Consider the following 26,935-nt stretch of genomic DNA (forward strand, 5'->3'; position numbering starts at 1 on the left):
TTTCATTGTTAATAATATACATTTTCCCATATTATTGATAAATAATGTCAAGCTGACTGGTTTGAGACCACAAATTCAACCAACTCCGCTAAATAGCGCTGATAATAATTCTATATTGAAAATACGGAGACTGAAGAAAAATTGTTATATATATATATATATCATTTTTATTTCAATTTGATTTGAACTCAGATACATTCAAAATCGCATCGGGGTGCTGTGTTGAAGCCACCGTGCCTTCATCTTAGCACTCCTACACCATTGTAAAAAATATAGAAATAGAGTTATATAAACATTAAGAACACCTTAATATTGACTCTATCAATTTGTCAGGTCATGGACTCTACAGGGTGTCGAAAGCATTCCACAGGGATGCTGGTCCATGTTGACTCCAATGCTTCCCACAGTTGTGTCAAATTGGTTGGGTGTCATTTGGGTGGTTCTTGATACACACGGCAAACTGTTGAATATGAAAAACCCAGCAGCCTTACTCTCTTAACACAAACTGGTGCAAATGGTACCTACTACCATACCGTGCTCAAAGGCACTTAAAGCTTTGGTCTTGCCCAATCACCCTCTGAATGACACACATACACAATCCATGTCTCAATTGTCTCAAGGCTTAAAACTCCTTCTTTACACTGATTAAAGTGGATCTGACAAGTGACATCAATAAGGGATCATAGCTTTTACCTGGACTCACCTGGACAGTCTATGTCATTGAAAGAGCAGGTTTTCCTAATGTTTTGTACACACAGTGTATGTCTCCATATCTATGTGGTACCCTAAATTATATTATATGAGCTAAACATATGAATGCAAATATATTCCTTAAAGTATATATTTTTGAAATGACTAATATTGCTGTCCACGGCACAACAAACAAATATTTAAATACATGCAATGTTGTCCTTGAAACATTTAATTGAAGTACAGTAGAATTCCATTAATTCCTGTGGAGGACTGCTCCTACTGGGGAGTGCCAAAATGTCCGACCGGGGGCTTCAAAGCCTCTCAATGGCCAATACATAGCATACGCAATCCAGGGTTTATATACATCATTGATTGAATCCCTAAACTGAGCTAGGCTTGTGTGGTACAGACAAAGACTGCTTCTCAAATGGCACCCTATTTCCATAGGACTCTGGCCAAAAGTAGTGCACTATATAGGGATTAAGGTACCATTTGGGATGTATTCTGACAGACAGACAGGCAATATGAGAAAGACTGGTCTTCCAGCCACCTGGCATTTAGTGCAAGCTATCTCATCACAGCCCATTCTAATGCTAATGAACTTAAAGATCAACCAAGTGGATGGAAGAGAGAGAGAGAGAGTGTGTGTGTGTGTGTGTGTGTGTGTGTGTGTGTGTGTGTGTGTGTGTGTGTGTGTGTGTGTGTGTGTGTGTGTGTGTGTGTGTGTGTGTGTGTGTGTGTGTGTGTGTGTGTGTGTGTGTGTGTGTGTGTGTGTGTGCGTGTGTGTGTGTGTGTGTGTGCGCGCCCATACATCCAGTACACGTGCACTTGCTAAAACTCTCCTATTCAGATGCACCAATAATACTGTACAATGCAGTTCATTCACTCTGAAAGGCACACGCAAATGCTAACATCTGAATATTCTAATCTGTCTCTGTTTGTCCATTTATCTACGGATGTGTTTCTGTCTGTCTGTCTGTCTGTCTGTCTGTCTGTCTGTCTGTCTGTCTGTCTGTCTGTCTGTCTGTCTGTCTGTCTGTCTGTCTGTCTGTCTGTCTGTCTGTCTGTCTGTCTGTCTGTCTGTCTATCAATATACCCATCTACTATCAGTTCTTGTTTTACATTTTTTCTTTCTAGTCATGCTGTACTCTGTGACCAGGGCTTGTTTCTTTCTAATCATGCTGTACTCTGTGTCCACCGTGGCCCCAGGGGTTGAGTTACACAGTAGTACAACACTTGCCTCTAGGATTCCCTCAAGGATGCATGCTTTGGAAAGCCACACTAAAGCCTCTAGAATTAGCTATTCAGGTAGAGAGAATAGGGAGGGACAGTCAGAGGAGCTGATAGCATTTCAATGCGGTGGAGACAAACACTGTAAATACTGGTACTACACAATGATGGATGATATTTAATCATTTTCTGTTGGGGGACTGCATGTGAAGAAGCCTCCACCTCTGCTGTCCTCTAGGCCCTATAACCCACCTGCACATAAACCTGTCTTGTTTGTCTTTATGTTAATATGGGGGTTTCTCTTGTAACACATGGCATTTGTCAGTCATGGGATTCCACTATTGTTTGAGTGACGATGTGCCGATTCTTGGAGTTGCTCACACACACCTCATACACGGAGTGTGTGCGTATGTGTGTCTTGAAGCAACTCCCCCCATAGATTGCAAGTGTGCTGCGGGTGAGCTGCTCTGCTACACAATAACCAATACCTTTCCCACTCATCCTCTACCCTTGGACCAACAATCAAGAAGAGAATCAGGTGGCGGTGCATCCTCACACTCTCTCCAAACCACCGTCTTCTCCCTCCTAAAGCAATTAGAGGCAGTGTGGGGTCAGGGACCCTCAGACACCAACATGGCTGCCATCAAGCCTGGTGGGGCACAGCCGCCTGACAGCCAGGTCACGCCCTCTCAGTGTCACAGCCACTCTACGACAGTTGCAGGGTTAAAGCCCCTGACCTCGTGATAGCCCCTGACCTCTCCCTGGAATTGATCTGTTGTGGTGAAATGGGATTTGGAATGGCATGAGCCGGACACCCAGATAGAGACTGCATCCCAAATGGCACCCTATTTCCCACATAGTGCACTGACCAGAGCCCTATGGGCCCCCTATGGGCCCTGGTCAAACGTAGCGCACTTTATAGGAAAGAGGGTGATATTTGGAACACACACTCAGATAGCTCTTCCTCCCACTTTAATTTTAAGAAGATGTCTGTTGTGACTGACGAGGAGCCCCTCTAGGAGTTGTTTTAAACCTTGTTGTAAGACCGGTGAAACGCAAATCAAAACAGAGCCATAATACCAGAAATAAGGCTGTTTTTCCCACTTGCGAGGACTAAGAGATAAATAAATCGGATTAATTTGGGGATTTGTTAATCGCCTCAAAAAGATAGTTAGTCTGGGTCTGGTCTGCCTCCTCCTCTGTGTATTTTAGTTTCCTGCTGCACTTGGGTGCGCGTGGGTCTGTGTGGGTGCATCTGTGTACACTGAGTGTACACAACATTATGAACAACTCCTAATATTGAGTTGCCGGAACTTCAACGTTCCGGTTACTAGTCCAATGCTCTAACCACTAGGCTACCCTGCCGCCCCATAAACATAAACCAGTGTGCATGGCACCTACTACCATATCCCGTTCAAAGGCATTTAAATATTTTTTCTTGCTCATTCACCCTCTGAATGGTACACATACACAATCCATGTCTCAATTGTCTCAAGGTTTAAAAATCATTATTTAACCCCTTTGTTGCAATCTTCTCCCCTTCATCTACACTGATTGAAGTGGATGTAATAAAAGATCATAAGGGATAATAACTTTCACCTGGTCAGTCTATGTCACGGAAAGAGAAGGTGTTCCTAATGTCTTGTACACTCAGTGTTTGTCTCCATATCTATGTGTGTCTCTGTGTGTGCGTGTGCATGCCTCCACGTGCATGTGTGTGTGTGTGTGTGTGTGTGTGTGTGTCTGTGTTCATTTGTGGGAAGGCTGTGTTTTCAGGCTAGCTCGTCTGTCATGGAGAGATGGTGCTCTGGTGGGACTCGGCATGAAAAGAGACACCCACCCGTGTCAAGTGTCAGAGCACTGATTTCTCCCTAGTGCAGCCCAAGTAACCTCCATATATCTCCAGGAAACAAAAGCAATGATAAACTGATGGCACAAATAAATGGTTCAATCAAACAAGCAGTGCAGTAGTAACTGTACATATCATAAGGATATACTTGTATTCTACATTATGATGGGTAATGAAAGGACTAAAGCTTGGTGTATGTTTTGCACTGAGGATGAATATGTACTGTTGGTTCAGCATTGTCTCTACAACCCTCTGCCATTAGCTGTGTTTGTTTTTCACTCTACTCCCCAAAAACAAGTCAAAGACCCTGGGAAACAAAGACCTCCAATTATTTAATAAATATTTTCTTATTTGTAGAAGGATCTTTGTTTCCTTATGCTTGCTGTGTCATTGTTTTCCCACACATGCAGGGATAACAGCGTATTCCCCCCTCTTACCCCACAAATATTTAGCATTAGCCTAAAAGTTAAAGAGGACATTCCTACGTCGGCCCTCCAAACTTTCCGAGCATTTAGTCATGCCTGTGCCCTTTCATCTTTTGTCTCCGCTCTTCCCCCTAAATTTCGGGGAAGTGATATATAGCCTCAGTGACTCAAGGCTCTGGAAGATGTAGAACATTGTCCCAGATGAGGGAGAGGTGAGAAAATGTATTACTATGCAGAATAGGTCGTATCGGAACGCCACTCCTCTTTATGACCAGCCCATGCAGATTATGAATCTATTGTTTTTGCCCTGCAAGGATTTTATTCACCTTTAGTTTATTTTCCTTTCCTCAACCCGTTACAGGGCTGAGCCGGAATTGGAATCGCCATGCAGGCAGGAAGCAATCTTTCAAGGGTAAAAAGGTAATACACAGAGATACTGTATCTTGAAAAAGGATAAATACTCTTGTCAATAAATGGTTCGTATCTTGACTACAAATGGTGGACATAATTGTCGATTGAGTTCAATATATATTGCAGCTAACTGACGATTCGTCCCATTATGACTCTGTATACTAGTCTTTTTGATAGCTAACCAAGGACCGCTACTCATACAATGGGCACAGTGGTCATTACAGTCGTTCAGTGCCATGGACAGCGACACTTCACTGCACATATTGGCCATAGCGGAGTCTGCCTTCAGCACCATGGACAGCAGCTGCAATGTTCTAGCTTGCAATACAGTCAGTTGAACCACACAGTCCTGTGTAAATAATAGAAAGGAGAGGATGTGGTACTTGGAATTTAAAAAATGTTGTGTGAATTCCCCACAGCTGCCAGACAAATTGGTTCATATCAAAATCCTCAGGTTAATTTACTATTTGACTATAACCTACAGTAGGCTAAATCCACTTCATGCAGTCATGTAGGCTTATACAATATACTTACTACAGGTAGCCTAATTTACGCACGTAGGAAGGTCTGCTTTGTGTTGTTCGTTCGTTTCAAGGCCTGTATGGGAGCTATGGGGAATGAGACTATCTAAAACCTCCTGTGGTGGTTGAGATTTTCTCAGCAAGTCGTTTGCATTTTAAATTGCCCCTCAGTGGAATTGCCAGGGCCCTATTGTCATATTTGACTGTCCCTACCGGTATGAAATAACTACAATCATGTGGAGGCAAAGACACATTGTTCAGTAAATTGCCTGTTAATTGCGGGTTATTATTATCAGTCCGATGGGTTCACTCAGTGGAAGCGTTTCACTCAGGGCGACACGCGGTGCATTGAAAACATTTCAGAGCAGCCGTGCAAGTAGGTGAGGAGAGAGAGACAGTCGAGGGACAATACTGGCAACATACCTTCCATAATCATCGCGATACTACCCCACTCAACATAATGACAATGATTTGTGCTCTCCCATTTCGCCCTTGTATTAAAAAAATATTGCTGAAGGCAAGTCAGGCATGTATGAGCGTGAGGCAGGGAGGGCCGCTGCTTGGCGAGCAGACAGCGGTGTCATGCCAAAAAAAGCCAACTACCTCCCTCGCTCCCTCCGCCGAGTCCAGGCTATGCCTGCGGTGAGTGTGGGATGACGCTGGGCCGAGAGCGCGGGAGGTGAAAGAGTCACGGAGTGTTTCGCCTTTGTTTTTATTGGTTGGCAAATGTTTAGGCGGAGCGTCCATGTATGATAGCCAGATATTGAAAACAAATCGGGCGTCATACTCATTGGACTGTGTGTATAGATGGGCCTATTAGGCCATCTCATTGAACTCCGTTGGTTTTAATTGGAGGATATTGAAATACAAAGAGAAGTAACACTCACATTTTATCAAATTAACTTTAGCCTACTGTATTGCACATCCATTTATTTCGGCCTGAAAGACCAGCTGACAATATTTGCACCATGGACATGCAGTGACTCATACAATGGACACAATGGGCATTGTAACCTGTTGGTACCAATGGACAGTAACAGTTCAATGCACGTATAGGTCTAGCGGAGTCTGCTTTCAGCACCATGGACAGCAGCTGTACTACTCTACCTTGCAGTGAGAAGAGAGGGCACAATATTTTGTCAACGAAAGAAAAGTGGAGGTAAGAACTTGAAATCTAAAGAACGTTGTGAATCTCTCACAGACAGCTGTACATTAGCAAATCTAAAAATCTCTTATCAAATTCCTCTGATCAAGTGTGAATAATTAAAGCAACAGCCACATGCAGATCAGTCAATAGGCTACATCAATGTTTTTCAACTTCAGCCCTCCAGTACCCCCAACAGCACACCTTTCTGTTTTAGCCAGGGACAAACTCACCTGATTCAAACTGTCAAGGGCTTGATGACTGGTTGACTAGTTGAATCAGGTGTGGTTGACTGGAGTTACAACAAGCATGTCTACTGTTGGGGGTACTGGATGACTGCAGTTGGGAACCAATGGGCTACATGAAGGTGGGAAGAAAGGATGTGTTTAAAAGTACATTATTTGAAGAGTGCCAGATTATCTTCCTCTAATAGTCTGCTTCCCAAATTGCACTTTATTCCCTATATAGTGCACTACTTTTGACCAGGGCCCATAAGGGCAGACATAGAAACAGACAGCATGCCTCCATCCATCCACCTATTGGTTTTCCGTTTGTTGCTGTTTACGGCTGTACTTGTGCATGTGTTGCAATTGAACTAGTGACAGTCTCTTTTCCTCTCACCTCACTGATCAAACACACAACATAGACCTGTGGGAGCAGCCTACCTGTTTGCAGTTGACAGCTGTGTGTCACGTGGAAATAGAGTTGCCATGTGTGCCATGGTTTGTTAGCGTGTGGGCTGTCAGTGTGAAATGCACATGGGGTTGGGCAACAGCGTATTTTTACGTCACATCCTAGCATTCTAGTTTATCTATACCAGAGGTATTCAATTCTTACTCTACGGGGTGTGGAGCCTGCTAGTTTTATGTTCTACCTGATAATTAATTAACCCATCTGGTGTTCAAGGTCTAAATCAGTCCCTGGTTAGAGGGGAACAATGAACAAGCAATAGTACTGGCTTCTATGTCCAGAGTTGAATTTGAGGGGTTTATACCATCAGATTTGCACCTGTGAATGGATCCCAGTGCTGTTTCGTATATTGTAGTCTACCCTTACACTCTCTCTACCCTCTCTCTTCCCTCTCTAGTTGCTGCTCCCTCCGACGTGCCCGTCTACGCCGCTCGGCGGTGCTCACAGACTTCCTTCTCTTCGAATGACATCTACATCAGAATCTGAACGGAATAGATGCCTGCTTGAACTATAGGCTACACGATACTGTGCGACACTGCTTTGTGTGACACATCCTAACGTTCCCTGAAATATATTTTAGCTGCGGATGTTGCTTTTTAACTAGGCTCGACGATTTCAGCACCAGGCGCTGTCCACCTACCGGCTATTCAAGCAGTTCAAGCTCCTTCAAAAGTTCAATACTCTCCGAATTGTTCTACTACACTTTAATGGCCTTTTCACACCAAATGAAAATAGTTTTCAATTAAAATCCCTGGCCTTTTGGAGTGGGCCTATATTTTGAAGGGGAAATATGGTAGACATATATTTTATAGCATATTATTATTATTATTATTATTAGGCCTATTATTTCGCTGCGGACGTGGCGTGATTTGCACATGATAGACTATTGCACAAAGAGCCATACAGATTACTGTCACTATTTTCTTTTTTTATAGACCCCGTTCCCCTTGGATCGTACCATTCGGCTTTCTAAACGGGAAGGGGGGGATAAAACGCTGTTTAACACAAACATCGAATCCTAGTGGTTCCCCTCGTTCTATACCTCCCCGCATTCATTGTAGCCCTTGAGCTGGCCCCGTCCGTTTAAACCGAGAACACCCATACCAACTTCTCAATGCAAAAATTAAAAGGGAACCTAGAAGCAGGGACTAGGGGAACGAAAGGAGGTGTAAATAGAATACGAAAGCTCTTGGTCTCTCTCTCTCCCCACTCTCTCCTCTCTTTTAGTAAATGAATGGATTAATGATTAATTAGCACATAAATAGGCTACACGGAATCACGCCTCCACCGGGACAAGAAAGCCTGCTCCAAGCTTTTGATATTCGTTTTAGCCCAATGAAACATATGTATATTTATTCATGTACATATTTGCATTGGTAGGACTACAAGCAGGACCAGCAAGGCTTTTTAGACTTTTTTTTTAAATCAATAGGCTACTTCGTTCGGAAGCTTCTATACAACGGCCACCAAGATTGCGCTGCTGCTACCGCCGCTGTTATCACAACTCATTGCCGGTCCGAAGATGGCAACTTTAACAAATGGACAGGTGGACGGCACAAACGGGCTAGTGAACGGATTAAGCCACAGCCACAGTTCAGCGGGCTGCGGGGGCACCATCCCCATGAAGGACCACGACGCCATTAAACTGTTCATCGGGCAAATACCGCGCAACCTGGACGAGAAGGACCTCAGGCCGCTCTTCGAGGAGTTCGGCAAGATCTACGAGCTCACGGTGCTCAAGGACCGCTTTACGGGCATGCACAAAGGTGGGTTGCGCCTACCAGTCCCCGAGAGAGCGGAATCCCCATCTTCACGCTCTTTTCTCTGCGGCTCCCGTCGCGGCTGCCTGTCACTAATGTCTTTCCATTTCCAAAGCGTTTTGGATTTGATGGTCGGTGGTTGCGTAATATTACTTGCGTTTACAGTAGTTTTTAGTGTGACATTTACTATTGTAGCTTACTCTCGACAGGTCCATTTCTATAGTCTTGATTCCTTGGTCAATATTTAGCCATTTCAACTAACATATCCTCAAATCTCTAGTTCTGAGATATCCAGGCACATCGTGCTGTCAAGCATCACGACCTAATAGGCTATTGTGTAACAATATTGAGAGCAAGTCACAGTTTATCTTTTAACTTTGGAAGTTTAGGCTATGGTGTTAAGAGTAAGTCACATATTTAGTTATTGTGCATTCATTCACAAGTGTATAATCTCTACGCTTGAAAGTTCACCGGAGGAGTCCGGAGGAGCCCATGGCTTCCTGCCCACGGCACCATCTTGCACTCTGTTGCGCGTTATGCCAAGTTGCTTGTAACAGGAGGAGAGGGAGGGAGGAAAAATGTGTTAGTGTGTGTGCTTGCGCGTGCGCGCGATCGTGCGTGATTGGGTACATGCTTTTTACTGTATTATTCTCTGAGAAAATGTAACCAATACTTTCTTAGATTTTACATAATGCATTCTACAGTATACATTACACATTACCTGTGGTCCACCCACCTTACCTACAATATGTAATTGAGGTTATTCGCTAGTCTTGTGCATACGTTTTGTGGTTTTAGAAAGTAAAAAGGATGTCAGGGAACTCTTTGAATATGGCGTAAAGACAGGTGTTTGAACAACCAGCTGATTTATAGAGTGATAACTGTGTGTATCTATGTGTGTGTGTGTGTGTGTGTGTGTGTGTGTGTGTGTGTGTGTGTGTGTGTGTCTGTGTGTGTGTGTCTGTTTGCGTGTGTGCCTTAATCTCTCAGCTGTTTAATATTTACATATACCTGTAGCCTTGATGATGGTGTATCAAGAGTCTAGTGTTTTGCATTACACAGTGAGACCTAGTCAACCCTTTGGTGTTACGGTAATTTTACACAATGCTGAATACCTGTTGTGTGATGCAATGAACTGTCACATCTTCAATGTAATGCTAACGATCGGTCACATGCCTTGGTGTAAGGGTAATGGCCAGCCATATACCTTGGTGTAAGGGTAATGACCAATGTTATGGACGTTGATTTCAGACTCTTTAGAGGGGTAGCCAGTGGTTAGCTATTCCCTATTTGCTCAGGGCATCAGAATCTTAATGAAGTCACTAATTGATCTGCTACACCTGGAGGGCATTTTCAGGCTCCATGGGTCACTACATATGTGGACGTTAAAGTACAGACAGAACGTTTCAGTTTTCCTATCCTCAACCTCTCCCATCCCGTTACCAACATGACGTTTTGCATGTGTCGATAAATAATGATGATATAGAAATAAAGCAGGAGGAAGGGAGGAGGAGATTGCCAGGGATGGGGGAACCAAAGAGATGAGAGGGAAGTGGGAGGAGGAGGGGGAAGAGGAAGGAGGGGTATCTTTTATTAATAGCCCAGCTGTAGTAACGACTCCCTGTCCGACGGTTAATCACGTACGGCCCGTGAACTATGGGAGGCCATGCCGGCTGATTCTAGGAACTGTCTCCTTAGGGCGATATATTGCCTGGCATCACAGGCCAGGCCCCCACTTTTATTAGTGCACCCCCCTTCGTAGCACCGCTCTCATATTATAACTAGCTGGATGCAGTAGCTCTCTCGCTGGCTAGCTGGTTGGCTATAGACAGTGTGTGTGTGTATACACCTCTTCTCCCAGCCAGCCCAATATCCCCACACCTTCCCACAAGCAGAGGATTTTTGTTGAATGTTGAGTTTAAAAAAAAGTTATTGTAAAGTTATGTCTGAATGTTTTAATGTAAGTAAATAATATTTTTGGTAACTTGTTACTTACAGCCAACAGGTATAGTGCTTTGTTACTTGTTATAAGCATGTATAATGTGTTATTAGAAACCTTAAAATGTATATATATATTTTTATTATTTTTACCCCCAATTTCGTGGTATCCAATTATTAGTAGTTACTGTGTTGTCTCATCGCTATGACCCCAGGGCTCAGGCTTGAAACCAGAATCTTTGGTGGCACTGTGATGCAGTGCCTTAGACCACTGCGCCACCTGGGAATAGATATAGATATGAAGGTGTTATGCCATAAGGGGTCATGTCCAATCATAACCTCTCATGCCAAATAACCACTGTCATGACAGAGGCAGCGGTTTGTGTTATGACTGTAGTGGTCTACACCATGGACAGCATTCTCGTTATGTTGGTGTCATAGCATGGTTGACTAAATGTCATTGTGAAACAACACTATCATATACATGCCAAAATGGCACTGTCAAATAAAGTGTTACGATTGTGGAATTTGATGCTACGATTTTGAGACCGACTGAAAAGCCTAGTCAGGATCATTATGAGATGATAGTAAGACATTATAACTGGTTCATACCTGCTTACAACAAGTCTGGCATGCATTATAACTGCATCATAATGCTTTATACCTGTCGGCCTACAGTAAAGTGTTGCCAGTATTTTGAATATATCTATAAGCTGGCAAAATGTGTACGGCATCATTTTTTGACTATTGTACAAAATATAGTCCCAAAGCTCAAAGTCAAACAAGGGCAATGTTGCCCTATAAACAACTTTAGGGTTGAAGAAAGTTATTGCCTTTTCATTGGAATTAATACTGCAATAAAAGTGCACAACACTAGGGTCTTAGAACATTTGCAGCCTTTTGACACTTATTGGAATGCTCTGAGCTGATTGATGGCTTGGCTCCTAAGGTTATTTGCCTAAATCTCAGACTCCAGCCCTCCAGCCACAGCAAAACGTGTTCACTCCATTTTATTTTTATTTTCTCTCCATCTTCTGTTTCCTCCTTTTCTTCTTTCAGTTATATGTAACTTCTCATCGAAATACTCCTCCACCTCTCTCTTTCCTCCACATACTTTATTGACACCTTTACGCCGTTCCCTGATTCTCCCTCTTCTCCTCCTCCTTTCCTCCAAACCCCATTTCCCTCTTTATTTCCCTGGTTCACAACAACCCTCAATTCATTTAGTGTGAATATATAGATGCACCTATAGATGCTATTAATATTCTACAATGTTATAGCAACATGTGACGCCACAATAATTGTTAGACAAACTCCTAGCTAGTATTTTCATTGTTGCAAACGCCTCGGATACTACTAACTATACTATTGCAATTACCATCCAAATAATGACCCCTTGTATCACTAGTAATCTAGTCTTTAGGTTGCCATCCCCTTGAAAGGGAGGGAGCTTGTAGAGGAGGCTGGGGTGGGAAGGGAACGGGCACAGGCACAGAGGCGACAGCACTAGCCCTACATTCTCCCAATGATTTTATTTCACTCCCTTCTGCGACTGGGCTGTGCTAATAGAGGCCATTTATAACCATCACCGGCTGCCGTCGTGCATGCTGAGACGGACGTCGGCACAAAGAGGGGCCGTTTCGCAATTTTTTTGCAATGCAGTATGGGAGGGAGGGTGGGGAGAGATATGGCAGCACACTATGAACCAGGTGACCTAACTAGAATACACCCATGTACAGTAATACACCTTAGGTCAGTGGGTCAATCCTAACATGTATGACTGTCAAGTGTCAACAATGTATGTATCGTGTATCAGTTGCTTTCAAATCAAATCAAACTGTATTTGTCACATGCGCCGAATACAGCAAGTGTAGACTTTACCGTGAAATGCTTACTTACAAGCCCTTAACCAACAGTGCAGTTTGGTGTAATAACAATGTAATATGCATGTAGTAACGGAGTAATTACATGTATTGTTACATTCACTGAAAATGTTCTCCCTTAGAGTTAGAGTTGCTTTGAGTTCCTCTGCTTCGGGTTTTCCTAGGAGTCCTTTGAAAGTGAGAGAAACCCTAGTATACTGATATCTTGGGGTGTTTTTTGAGGAATTCAAGTGAAAGATCGAAAGAGGCTCCCGTTGGGCTCTCTGCCCTCACCTTATTTTGTCCTAGATAATCAAATCAAAATTCATTTGTCACATGCGCCGAATACAACAGGTGTAGACCTTACCGTGAAATGCTTACTTACAAGCCTTTAATCAACAATGTAGTTCAAGAAAGAGTTAAGAAAAAAATGACCAAATAAGCTAAGGAAAAAAATAATAAAAAGTAACACAAGAAAAGAACAATAACGAGGCTATATACAGGGGGTACCGGTACCGAGTCAATGTGCAGGGGTACAGGTTAGTCGAGGTCATTTGTACATGTAGGTAGGGGTAAAGTGACTATGCATAGATATTAAACAGCGAATAGCTGGATGGCAAGTGGTGTAGATACATTGTCAAGATCCCCTAAATTAGGGTGACTAGACATCCCCAATTTCTTGGGTCAGTCCCAGATTTTGGTGACCTGTACCCGGCTAGAGCTGTCCCTGAAAATGTCCCTGATTAGCCCTCAGAAATAAAAAGCAACACTGATGTTAAATTGAGGATAATATTTCAATAATCAAATGTTGTATCCAATCAGATTTGCATGTAAAAAATTATCTTTATCCCTGTACCAAACTCATTTGCTGCAGTGGTTTTGCCGCCGACCTTTTATGAGAAGATTTGATCAGTGTTATATTGTAACCACCGCATGAACAACCATGCCCATGGGCAAAAAGTGCTGGCAACAGCATAGTCTACCAAACTTGGGTGATTCTAAAATTACTAGATAGGCTAAGATTACGAAAACTGTGGAGGGGTCATCTATTTCTGTGTTATAATTAATACAAGTATTTGAAAGGACTTTATATAGCAAAGGTAGTTATTTAAATGTATTCACAGTTAGTAAGCTACCATTCCTACACTCTTTTGCTTAAGAGAGGACAGTTAAACATCTGTAACTATACTGCCCTAAAAAGCAAAAAGGCAGTAACTGCTCAAAGTGTGGAACTGAGAAAAATGGCTTTTATTTACCTTGGTTTCACAGTAACTTTATGCAGTTACTGCTAACATGACCCCCATTTTCTCCAAAACACAATACAATAGAGGCAGGATACTTGTCCACATGATTAAGCATGTATTTAATGTAGCAAAAATAACATTAACTCATTTTTGACCAAATGAGCAGTTACTGCCTTTTTGCTTGGTAGGGCAGTATAGTGGATCGAGAGGGTGATATACTGTACAGGGTGTTGATGAGCAGTTTAATCTGGGTCTGGGTAACTGGCCTTTACAGTTCTAGACCTGTGGCTTACTTTATTGGATTACAGGTATCCACCTAGTGACCCTTCTTCTTAGAGAAGCAATGGAAATCTTCATTAACTATTTCTACATTTCTTCTATCATTCAAAATCCATAAAACCTGGACCCTGACTGCTTTGAAAACTAGCTGAAACTGGGAACATTGTCAATGGACAGAATGTCTGAATGTACTGCAGTATCGTAAAGGTAATATCCTGTGGGACTCAGTGAAGGTGTTTTTCTGCCGGGCTGTGTTAATGCACCACGCGTTCCGGACGCAGGATTTCACTCACGTTGCATCATCCCCTTTGTGGGCTCATTTTTCTCCTCACGTCGTTGATTTGGGATGTGTGTGTGTACCCCTCCTTCCCTCTCATCCTCTGCCCAGAATTCTCTACTCAGCTCCAATCGGAATGCATACTTAGACATCACATCGTGCCCTGTTTCTATGACGACGTGCCGTGATCAATATTGAGCGTTTTGTTGAGGAAAAGAGGCAACATATGTCACCGATAAGGTCATGTCTCGCAAAAGTCCTCCCCCCAGGTCACCCACCCTACATCTAAAAACATCTGAGACGCAAGACAATAAATATAGGGAGGAGAACGAGAGACGTGTACGTAGATACGTCAACTCTCATTTGTCAGCGTGGACAGTTGTCAAGGCACCTCGGCTGCTATTGATGATTATGATTGGCCGGGATAGTCAGAAGGGGCCGGCCATTAGCCCAGAGGGCCAGTTACTCACAGTGGGCGATGGCCATGTAGGAAGGAGGGGGATGGATGGAGGGAGGGAGGAGGGAAACAGTGAGGGGGTGGAAGACTAAGGGATCAGCATTCTAACTGCTGGTAGAGTCATGACGGTTGTCAGGGGGGGAAGAGAACTCTCCTGAACTAAGATGTGACTCCACCCTTCATATTATGGAAGTAATTGGAAAAGTATTTGCCAGCACTTTGCAACTTGTATATGCACGCACGCACAACAAACAAATACACACACACACACACACGTTTGTTTTCTATCCTTTTGGGGACCAAACAATTGATTCCCATTCAAAATCCTATTTTCCCTAACCCCTAACCCCTAACTCCTAACGCTTAATCTTAACCCTAACCTTAACCCTAGCTGAATGCACTGTATAACTAATTGTATACATAACTACATAATAGACCTCTGTGTTACTTGCTATTGTTGAATAATCTCAGGTCTAATCAAGTAAAGGATGTATCCATATAAGAATAGTGTGTTAATAGTCCTGATGCTTACTGGTGGTGCGATGCAAGCAAGCTTGTAGGCTAGGCCTTGTACAGCCTAGCTTGACACCAAGCACTTTTTTTCTGAACTATACTTTTTTTCTTGAACTATTTACTACTCTTTTTAGAAAACAAACAACTACTTCTTATTAGTAACAAATAATGCTCGGCTCTTTTCAAACAATGGGCCTTCAGCCTAATTCAAGATGGTAAATGCTAAGTGGGATGATTGGGATGACCCAACTCTGACATCACCCCATTGAGTCTGCCAATTCAAGATGGCACCTGTGGGTTGGACACGCCTCTAACCACACCCATACCTGTAGCCTTAAAGGCATAATGCTTGATAAGTAATTATACTGCATATACAAAATTCAAAATCTGAAGCACACTTGGTCAGCCTTAAAACTCTACTCAGCTTAGCCTTTTGTATTCCCTAAAAGAGGCTAAAGAAATTGCCCAAAGTCCAACCTCCTTTCTCATATTAAAATTATATTTTTAGTTTTTTGCTATTGCCATGTCATTGCTATGGCGATTTTGAGTGGCTGAAAGCTTCTTGTAGCGCTGTTTTGGAGGGTTAAATAGATTCTATTTTCAAGGCTGTTGCATCATCTACAGTTGAAGTCGGATGTTCACATACACAGCCAAATACATTTTAACTCAGTTTTTCACAATTCCTGACATTTAATCCTAGTAAAAATTCAGTGTCTTAAGTCAGTTAGGATCTCCACTTTATTTTAAGAATGCGAAATGTCAGAATAATAGTAGAGAATGATTTATTTCAGTTTTTATTTCTTTCATCACATTCCCAGTGGGTCAAAAGGTTACATACACTCAATTAGTATTTGGTAGCATTGCCTTTAAATTGTTTAACTTGGTTCAAATATTTCGGGTAGCCTTCCAAGAGCTTCCCACAATAAGTTGGGTGAATTTTGGCCAATTCCTCCTGATAGAGCTGGTGTAACTGAGTCAGGTTTGTAGGACTCCTTGCTCGCACACGCTTTTTCAGTTCTGCCCACAAATTTTCTATGGGATTGAGGTCAGTGCGTTGCGATGGCCACTCCAATACCTTGAATTCGTTGTCCTTAAAACTTCTTAGGGCTAGTCGTCCCGCCAGCGGGGACACCTGTCGACAACTTCCGGTGAAATTGGAGGGCGCGCAATTAAAATAAAAAATCATAAAGATTATGGATATTAAACATTTAGGTACATACAAGTGTCTTATATCAGTTAAAAACTTACATTCTTGTTAACACCCTCTTAGAACCACCCATCCCGGATCCGGTATATTTGTCATCAGCAACGCTGAATAGCATAGCGCAACAGTCAAGTAACATTACTAGAAAATATTCATATTCATCAAATCACAAGTGAAATATAGCGAAACACAGCTTAGCCTTTTGTTAATCACCCTGTCGTCTCAGATTCTGAAATTATGCTTTACAGCGAAAGCAACACAAGTGTTTGTGTAAGTTTATCGATAGCAAAACAAAACAATAAGTACACCTAGTATCAGGTCACGAAAATCAGAAAAGCAATCAAATTAATCTTTTACCTTTGATGATCTTCGGATGTTTTCACTCACGAGACTCCAAGTTAGACAACAAATGTTCCTTTTGTTCCATAAAGATATTTTTTATATCCAAATACCTCCGTTAGTTTGGTGCGTTATGCCCAGGAATCCACCGGAAAGAGCAGTCAAGACAACGCAGACAAAAATTCCAAATTATATCCATAATGTACACAGAACCATGTCAAACGTTTTTTATAATCAATCCTCAAGGTGTTTTTCAAATATCTATTCGATAATATATCAACCGGGACAGTTGGCTTTTCACTAGGACCGGGAGTAACAATGGCCGCGCACAACTCACTCTGAGAGCCTCCACCTGTCCACATACGCAATGTGGTCGTTCACGCTCATTCTTCAAAATAAAAGCCTGAAACTATGTCTAAAGGCTGTTGACACCTTAGGGAAGCCATAGAAAAGGAATCTGGTTGATATCCCTTTCAATGGGCAATAGGGATGCATAGGAACACAGGGGTTTCAAAATAAGAGTCACTTCCTGATTGGATTTTTCTCAGGCTTTCGCCTGCAATATCAGTTCTGTTATACTCACAGACAATATTTTTACAGTTTTGGAAACTTTAGAGTGTTCTCTATCCTAAGCTGTCAATTATATGCATATTCTAGCATCTGCTCCTGGGAAATAGGCCATTTACTTTGGGAATGTTATTTTTCCAAACATAAAAATAGTGCCCCCTAACTTCAAGAGGTTAATCTAACTGTGCTGTCCGATTTACAATAGGCTTCACAGCGAAAGCATGCCATGCGATTGTTTGAGGACGGCGCCCCACATCAACATATTTTTCCACCGGCACAGGCTTCATAAAATCACAAATACCTATTAAATATTATATATAATCTTCCTAGCTGGGTCCCAGCTACAACATGTAGTGTTGTTTTGTTATATAAAATCCTTCTTTATATCCCAAAAAGTCTGTTTAGTTGGCGCCATCGATTTCAGTAATCCACTTGTTCAACATGTAGAGAAAGGAATCCAAAAAGCTACCGCTAAACTTTATTAAAGCAAGTCAAAATACACTTCTGTTTAATCCTCAGATACACTAAAATGTAATTAAACTGTAATATTTCATGTGGAAAGAAGTATGTTCAATAGAATTAGAATATTAGCAGGTGCGCGTCCTCTTCGTTGCGCTCGCACAGACTGATTTCCAACTCTGAGTCCCAGTACTAAAACTCATAATTATTCCTCGTTTTGGAAGAAACAAGCCTGAAACCTTGAACAACGACTGTTGACATCTAGTGGAAGCCATAGGAATTGCAATCTGGGAGCTGGATTCTCATATGCCCCTATACTTTCTATTGTAAGAGCATGGGCTCTCAAACTTTTTTTATCCTACCATATCTATTGTGTTATAGTCTCATACATTATTTTTAACATTTCTACAAACTTCAAAGTGTTTTCTATCCAATACTACCAATTATATGCATATCCTGGATTCTGGGCCTGAGTAACAGGCAGTTTACTATGGGCACATCAGTCAGGCGGAAATTGAGAAAAAAGGCTGAAGCCTGAAGAAGTTTTAAGCCATTTTGCCACAACTTTGGAAGTATGCTTGGGGTCATTGTGCATTTGGAAGACTGATGTCTTGAGATGTTGCTTCAATATATCCACAGAATTTTCCTCCCTCATGATTCCATCTATTTTGTGAAGTGACCAGTCCCTCCTGCAGTGAAGCACCCCCAGAACATGTTGCTGCCACCCCCGTGCTTCACGGTTGGGATAGTGTTCTTCGGCTTGCAAGTCCCCCCCTTTTTCCTCCAAACAAAACGATGGTCACCATGGCCAAACAGTTCTATTTTTGTTTCATCAGACCAGATGAAACTAGGACATTTCTCCAAAAAGTACAATCTTTGTCCCCATGTGCAGTTGCAAACCGTAGTCGGGCTTTTCTATGGCAGTGGCTTCTTCCTTGCTGAGCAGCCTTTTAGGTTATGTCGATATAGGACTTGTTTTACTATGGATATAGATAATTTTGTACCTGTTTCCTCCAACATCTTCACAAGGTCCTTTGCTGTTGTCTGGGTTTGATACGGGTCTCCTTCCTGAGCGGTATGATGGCTCCGTGGTTGTTGGCTCTATTGTTTGTACAGATGAATGTGGTACCTTCAGGCAATTGGAAATTGCTCCCAAGGATGAACCAGACTTGTGGAGGTCTACAGTTTTCTTCTGAGGTCTTGGATGATTTCTTTAAATTTTCCCATGATGTCAAGCAAAGAGGCACTGAGTTTGAAGGTAGGCCTTGAAATACATCCACAGGTACACCTCCAATTGACTCAAATGATGTCAATTAGCCTATCAGAAGCTTCTAAAGCCATGACATCCTATTCTGGACAAATTACTTGTGTCATGCAGAAAGTAGATGTCCTCACCGACTTGCCAAAACTATAGTTTGTTAATTAGAAATTTGTGGAGTGGTTGGAAAACTAGTTTTAATGACTCCATCCTAAGTATATGTAAACTTCCGACTTCAACTGTACGTGTTATTGTGGTCCATGTTTCACGAGGCTGACGCTTGGGGTCTGTTCGATCCTTCTACTTGTTTCCCTGCTGTTTCAGATATAACCTCTGTTCCAGAGTGAGAGAATGCAATGCTTTCAAAATGTGGAAACCTTCTGTTGTTCACACAGTTTTTATTACCCCTCTTTATTTGATTTGACAGAGATATCTTCCTCTTAAAATGCTAGTTCTCAAATATCCTGCTATCGCTATCGCTCCATCTGAACAGTATGGTGTGTGTGTGTGTGTGTGTGTGTGTGTGTGTGTGTGTGTGTGTGTGTGTGTGTGTGTGTGTGTGTGTGTGTGTGCGTGTGCGTGCATGCGTGCGTGCGTATGTGCATGTGTTTATGTGTGTGGTGCCCCATGCAGAAATCAAACCAAACCAAGCCAATGGAACAACCACAATTCTTCCCCATCCCCAACTTTCTCTCTCCTACAGGACCAGTTAAATGTTTAGTATGGCTAAAGCCTTGGAACATTCTGACTTGGTTATATTCCACTGTAGGTTTGATGCACACGTCCACTGACATTTAGAAGTTTGACTTCTTAGAGATCAATGGAACATATAGGTCAGGCTGGGAACAGCAGCAAATTCAACCCAGGACTCAAAAGGTCTCCTGAATGAGATTTGTATCGATATTGTTGTGCTGCATACTTTGTACCATAATGATAGTGAATTACTACAACCCTCTCTACTGTTTGTTAGGTTATAGTGCAGGCAATCTCTCTGACATGACATGCATTGCTATAGCACATATCTGCACTGTGTACGTGTAATTATAAGCTTTGGCAATATGTACACTGTTACGTCATAGAGAACACAAGCTATATAATTATAGAGTAAGTTCCTTTGTCTATAGGTCAGCTGTTTGTATGCGGTGCATTCGGGAAGTATTCAGACCCCTTTACTTTTTCCACATTTTGTTATGTTACAGCCTTAGTCTAAAATCGATTCAACTGTTTCTTTTTTCCTCATCAATCTTCAAACAATACCCCATAATGACAAAGCAAAAACAAGTCTTTAGAAATGTTCACAAATGTATTACAAATAAAAAACAAAAACAGGCTGCCACAACCCAGTCTGAGGTCTTGAGCACTCTGGAGCAGGTTTTCATCAAACATCCCCACAGCATAATGCTGTCACCACAATTTTTCCCCGTAGGGATGGTGCCAAGTTTCCTTCAGACGTGACGCTTGGCATTCATACCAAAGAGTTGTTTCTCATGGTCTGAGAGTCTTTAGGTGCCTTTTGGCAAACTCCAAGCGGGCTGTCATGTGCCTTTTACTGAGGAGTGGCTTCTATGTGGCCACTCTACCATAAAGGCCTGATTGGTGGAGTGCTGCAGAGATGGTTGTCCTTCTGGAAGTTTCTCCCATTTCCACAGATGAACTCTGGAGCTTTGTCAGAGTGACCATCAGGTTCTTGGTCACCTCCCTGACCAAGGCCCTTCTCCCCCGATTTCTCAGTTTGGTCAGGTCGTCCAGCTCTAGGAACAGTGTTGGTGGTTCCAAACTTCTTCCATTTAAGAATGATGGAGGCCGCTGTGTTGTTAGGGACCTTCAATGCTGCAGACCGTTTTTGGTACCCTTCCTCTATGCCTATGCCTCAACACAATCCTGTCTTTGAGCATTACAGACAATTCCTTCAACCTCATGGCTTGGTTTTTGCTCTGACATGCACTGTCAACTCTGGGACCTTATATAGACAGGTGTGTGCCTTTCCAAATCTTGTCCAATCAATTTAATTTACCACATGTGAACTCCAATCAAGTTGTAGAAACATCTCAACGACGATCAATGGAAACAGGATGCAGTTCAGCTCAATTTAAAGTCTCATAGCAAAGGGTCAGAATATTTACAGTTGAAGTCGGAAGTTTACATAGACTTAGGTTGGAGTCATTGCAACTCGTTTTTCAACCACTCCACACATTTCTTGTTAACAAACTACAATTTTGGCAAGTCGGTTAGGACATCTACTTTGTGCATGACACAAGTCATTTTTTGTTTACAGACAGATTATTTCACTTATAATTCACTGTGTCACAATTCCAGTGGGTCAGAAGTTTACATATGCTAAGTTGACTGTGCCTTTAAACAGCTTGGAAAATTCCAGAAAATTATATCACGGCTTTAGAAGCTTCTGATAGGCTAATTGACATCATTTGAGTCAATTGGAGGTGTACCTGTGGATGTATTTCAATGCCTACCTTCAAACTTAGCCTATTTTCTTGACATCATGGGAAAATCAAAAGAAATCATCCAAGACCTCAGAAAAAAACTGTAGACCTCCACAAGTCTGGTTCGTCCTTGGGAGCAATTTCCAAATGCCTGAAGGTACCAGGTTCATCTGTACAAACAATAGTATGCAAGTATAAACCCAATGGGACCACGGAGATGTCATACCGCTGAGGAAGGAGATGCGTTCTGTCTCCTAGAGATGTACGTACTTTGGTGCGAAAAGCACAAATCAATCTCAGAACAACAGCAAAGGACCTTGTGAAGATGCTGGAGGAAACAGGTACAAAAGTATATATGTCCACAGTAAAACGAGTCCTATATCGACATAACCTGAAAGGCCGCTCAGCAAGGAAGAAGCAACTGCTCCAAAACCGCCATAAAAACCCCAGACTACGGTTTGCATCTGCACATAGGAACAAATATCGTACTTTTTGGAGAAATGTCCCCTGGTCTGATGAAACAAAAATAGAACTGTGTGGCCTTATTGACTATCATTATGTTTGGAGGGAAAAGGGGGAGGCTTGCAAGCCGAAGAACACCATCCGAACCGTGACGCACGGGGGGGGGGCAGCATCATGTTGTGGGGGTTCTTTGCTGCAGGAGACACTGATGCACTTCACAAAATAGATGGCATTATGAGGAAACAAATGTATGTGGATATATTGAAGCAAGACATCATTCAGGAAGTTAAAGCTTGGTCGCAAATGGGTCTTACAAATGGACAATGACTGCAAGTATACTTCCAAAGTTGTGGCAAAATGGCTTAAGGACAACAAAGTCAAGGTATTGGAATTGCCATCACAAAGCCCTGACCTCAATCCTATCTAAACATTTGTGGGCAGAACTGAAAAAGCATGTGTGTACAAGGAGGCCTACAAACCTGACTCAGTTACGCCAGCTCTGTCAGGAGGAATGGGCCAACATTCAACCAACATATTGTGGGAAGCTTGTGGAAGGCTACCCAAAACGTTTGACCCAAGTTAAACAATTTAAAGGCAGTGCTACCAAATACTAATTGAGTGTATGTTAACTTCTGACCCACTGGGAATGTGATGAAAGAAAGAAAAGCTGACATAAATAATTATCTCTACTATTATTCTGACATTTCACATTCTTAAAGTAAAGTGGTTATTCTAACTGACCTAAGACAGGGACTTTTTACTCGGATTAAATGTCAAGAATTGTGGAAACACTGAGTTTAAATGTATTTGTCTAAGGTGTATTTAAACTCCCGACTTCAACTGTATGTAAATAAAGTATTTCTGTTTTTTATTTTTAATACATTTGCAGAAATTTCTATAAACCTGTTTTCGCTTTGTCATTATGAGGTATTGTGTGTAGATTTAGGAAAAACATTCATAATATCAATTTCAGAATAAAGCTGTAACGTAACATAATGTGGAAAAAGTCAAGGACTCTGAATACTTTCTGAATGCACTGTGCTGTGTCTCTATACTATAGCTATATTACTAATACATGTAAACATTGACAGATTGTTATTAGTAAGATTGTGGTGCAAGCAGAGAGTGTGTGTGTGTGTGAGTGTGTGTGTGTGTGTGTGTGTGTGTGTGTGTGTGTGTGTGTGTGTGTGTGTGTGTGTGTGTGTGTGTGTGTGTGTGTGTGTGTGCGTGCCTCTCCATGCTGTCTTGAGGTTTAGGTGGCTGAATGTTATCAAATGGCAGGAATAGGAGTAGTAAGGAAGTTTACTCACATCCAGAAGAGAGCCAAGAAGGCCTGAAATGTGTACTCGAATCAGACAAAGACTTGATATGATGGCATTAGGCACAATATCATGATTGTTCACTGTTTAATATACATGTCGGTGTGTGTCTTTTGGATCATATATACTTTTTTTGTAATAGCATATTCTGTATCTTGAAACTTTAAAGATCAATGTGGGAACATGAAATAGATTAAATAAAAATAAAAAATCAGGATACACTTCAAGATGTTTTCAAGGAAACCTGTGGGATGCATTACTTCATATCCAATAGAAGCAATATTAGGGCAAGAACAGAAGATAAATCAAGCTAAAGTAAATCAAAGCATCCATTAAATTAGCATACATTTGTTCAATATCATGAATAATGAGCTAAATAAAGGTCTTATAAGCATGTGTGACAAGAAACAGGTACACAAGTATAAATCAAAATAGATAAAAGCTTTTAGTGGATACAAAATATCTAGTTAAGATCAACATTGTAACAAGGAACATAGGCCTAGCTAGTGTACCCATTGGTTTCTGATCCTAGAACTAGAGAGAGTGTTGATCTCCTGTTGATCCAGAACTAGTGACAGTGTACCTCTCTGCTGTTGATGCTAGAACTAGCAACAGTGTACCTCTTTGCTGTTGATCCTAGAACTTGCTACAGTGTACCTGCTGTTGATCCTAGAACTAGCTACAGGGTACCTGCTGTTGATCCTAGAACTAGTTACAGTGTACCTGCTGTTGATCCTAGAACTTGCTACAGTGTACCTGCTGTTGATCCTAGAACTAGCTACAGGGTACCTGCTGTTGATCCTTGAACTAGCTACAGGGTACCTGCGGTTGATTCTATAACTAGCTGTAATGTAGTTGTCTGCTGTTGATCCTATGAAGCAGAAGCCAAAGACTGTTGATCCTAGAACTAGCTACCTCTCTGCTGTTGATCCTATGGAGCAGAAGCCAAAGACTAAAGAGGCAAAGCTTGTGTCATTATGTGAGGAAAGATATGCATTTATCCCTCTCGGAATTAACGTGTTATACCCATAACCGAGACTGGGGGAGTCTTTGCTTCAACTAGACTTCCTCTCCATCTCATTTCATTTCTATTTCATGCACCCAATAAAAAATGTACCAAGTTGACTTGTAAAAGGGAGGTCGGGAAGGGGTTAAGGCTTTTGGAATGATCTCCTTAATTATTCAAGGCAAAGTTTGATTCAGAAAATGGAGGATGATGAATAAGTCATGGGGAAGTTTTCGAGGTTTCGGTGGCAGTTTGGGGGTAAGGGTAAGAGTTGGTACGACTAATGTCAAGTCTCAATCAAATTTATGATAGATGGAATACTAACTTCAGATATGCTTTTGGAAGGGGCAGGGTGGAGACTGAAAGAAATGAAGAGTGCATTAAGAGAGAGGTAAAGAGAGTGAAGCAGAGTGATAGAGGCAGAGAGAGAGAAAGAGAGAAACAGAGAGAGAGGCAGAGGGACTCCCAAAGACAGATGTCCCCCTCCCTGCAAGTAGATGACTCCTGGCTCCGTTCCACGGCAGGCTCTGACCCCTCTGTCCTTTGCTGTAATTTATAGGTTGCGTTTTGCAAGATTTAAGCACTAATCTGTGGCAATCACTGCCCTGGAAGGAAAATGACCTTCCTGCAATGGGAGCAGAATTCAGCCTCGCTGCTTGAAGCCGCCCCCAGGGGTGAATAAACAAGCGCTCACCGATGTAGGCAGCCATTTTTTACAACGTGTTAATGTTGTTGTTGTGCCTATAATAGTACCTGCTGTTTTTCTCTGCTACACTTCATGGAAACTGCTTTCAGTTGGTTATCTCCTAGATAAGTGGATATTTGACCCACATAAGAAAACATATGTTTAGGCACAAGTGTCAATATATATTAGGGGTTATTAGGGTTAAGGTTAGGTTGAGGAACAAGGGTGAGGTTAAGGTTAAGGTTAGATATAGTTCCATTGGTTTTAAGGTAAGATTTAAGTTAAGGGAAAGGCATGAAGGTTAGCATACTGCTGTCCGCCTCCATTAATTTCCTGCCTCTTAAATATACAGTGCCTTGCGAAAGTATTCGGCCCCCTTGAACTTTGCGACCTTTTGCCACATTTCAGGCTTCAAACATAAAGATATAAAACTGTATTTTTTTGTGAAGAATCAACAACAAGTGGGACACAATCATGAAGTGGAACGACATTTATTGGATATTTCAAACTTTTTTAACAAATCAAAACTGAAAAATTGGGCGTGCAAAATTATTCAGCCCCCTTAAGTTAATACTTTGTAGCGCCACCTTTTGCTGCGATTACAGCTGTAAGTCGCTTGGGGTATGTCTCTATCAGTTTTGCACATCGAGAGACTGAATTTTTTTCCCATTCCTCCTTGCAAAACAGCTCGAGCTCAGTGAGGTTGGATGGAGAGCATTTGTGAACAGCAGTTTTCAGTTCTTTCCACAGATTCTCGATTGGATTCAGGTCTGGACATTGACTTGGCCATTCTAACACCTGGATATGTTTATTTTTGAACCATTCCATTGTAGATTTTGCTTTATGTTTTGGATCATTGTCTTGTTGGAAGACAAATCTCCGTCCCAGTCGCAGGTCTTTTGCAGACTCCATCAGGTTTTCTTCCAGAATGGTCCTGTATTTGGCTCCATCCATCTTCCCATCAATTTTAACCATCTTCCCTGTCCCTGCTGAAGAAAAGCAGGCCCAAACCATGATGCTGCCACCACCATGTTTGACAGTGGGGATGATGTGTTCAGGGTGATGAGCTGTGTTGCTTTTACGCCAAACATAACGTTTTGCATTGTTGCCAAAAAGTTCAATTTTGGTTTCATCTGACCAGAGCACCTTCTTCCACATGTTTGGTGTGTCTCCCAGGTGGCTTGTGGCAAACTTTAAACAACACTTTTTATGGATATCTTTAAGAAATGGCTTTCTTCTTGCCACTCTTCCATAAAGGCCAGATTTGTGCAATATATGACTGATTGTTGTCCTATGGACAGAGTCTCCCACCTCAGCTGTAGATCTCTGCAGTTCATCCAGAGTGATCATGGGCCTATTGGCTGCATCTCTGATCAGTCTTCTCCTTGTATGAGCTGAAAGTTTAGAGGGATGGCCAGGTCTTGGTAGATTTGCAGTGGTCTGATACTCCTTCCATTTCAATATTATCGCTTGCACAGTGCTCCTTGGGATGTTTAAATCTTGGGAAATCATTTTGTATCCAAATCCGGCTTTAAACTTCTTCACAACAGTATCTCGGACCTGCCTGGTGTGTTCCTTGTTCTTCATGATGCTCTCTGCGCTTTTAACGGACCTCTGAGACTATCACAGTGCAGGTGCATTTATACAGAGACTTGATTACACACAGGTGGATTGTATTTATCATCATTAGTCATTTAGGTCAACATTGGATCATTCAGAGATCCTCACTGAACTTCTGGAGAGAGTTTGCTGCACTGAAAGTAAAGGGGCTGAATAATTTTGCACGCCCAATTTTTCAGTTTTTGATTTGTTAAAAAAGTTTGAAATATCCAATAAATGTCGTTCCACTTCATGATTGTGTCCCACTTGTTGTTGATTCTTCACAAAAAAATACAGTTTTAT

At 41.9% G+C, this 26,935-nt stretch overlaps 1 protein-coding gene across 1 annotated transcript in view; it reads left to right on the forward strand.

Moving 5' to 3' along the window:
• Positions 1–8,104: 8,104 nt before the first annotated feature.
• The window catches only part of LOC135572932 (CUGBP Elav-like family member 4), a 37,875-nt gene continuing 19,044 nt past the window's right edge, over positions 8,105–26,935 (forward strand). The window contains exon 1 of the mRNA XM_065021839.1: positions 8,105–8,729. Within this exon, the coding sequence (XP_064877911.1) occupies positions 8,486–8,729 (244 nt within the window). The 5' untranslated portion in view covers positions 8,105–8,485. The remainder of the gene's footprint in view (positions 8,730–26,935) is intronic.

The sequence above is a fragment of the Oncorhynchus nerka genome, linkage group LG2, assembly GCF_034236695.1.
Source record: "Oncorhynchus nerka isolate Pitt River linkage group LG2, Oner_Uvic_2.0, whole genome shotgun sequence".
NCBI classification, from domain to species: domain Eukaryota; kingdom Metazoa; phylum Chordata; class Actinopteri; order Salmoniformes; family Salmonidae; genus Oncorhynchus; species Oncorhynchus nerka.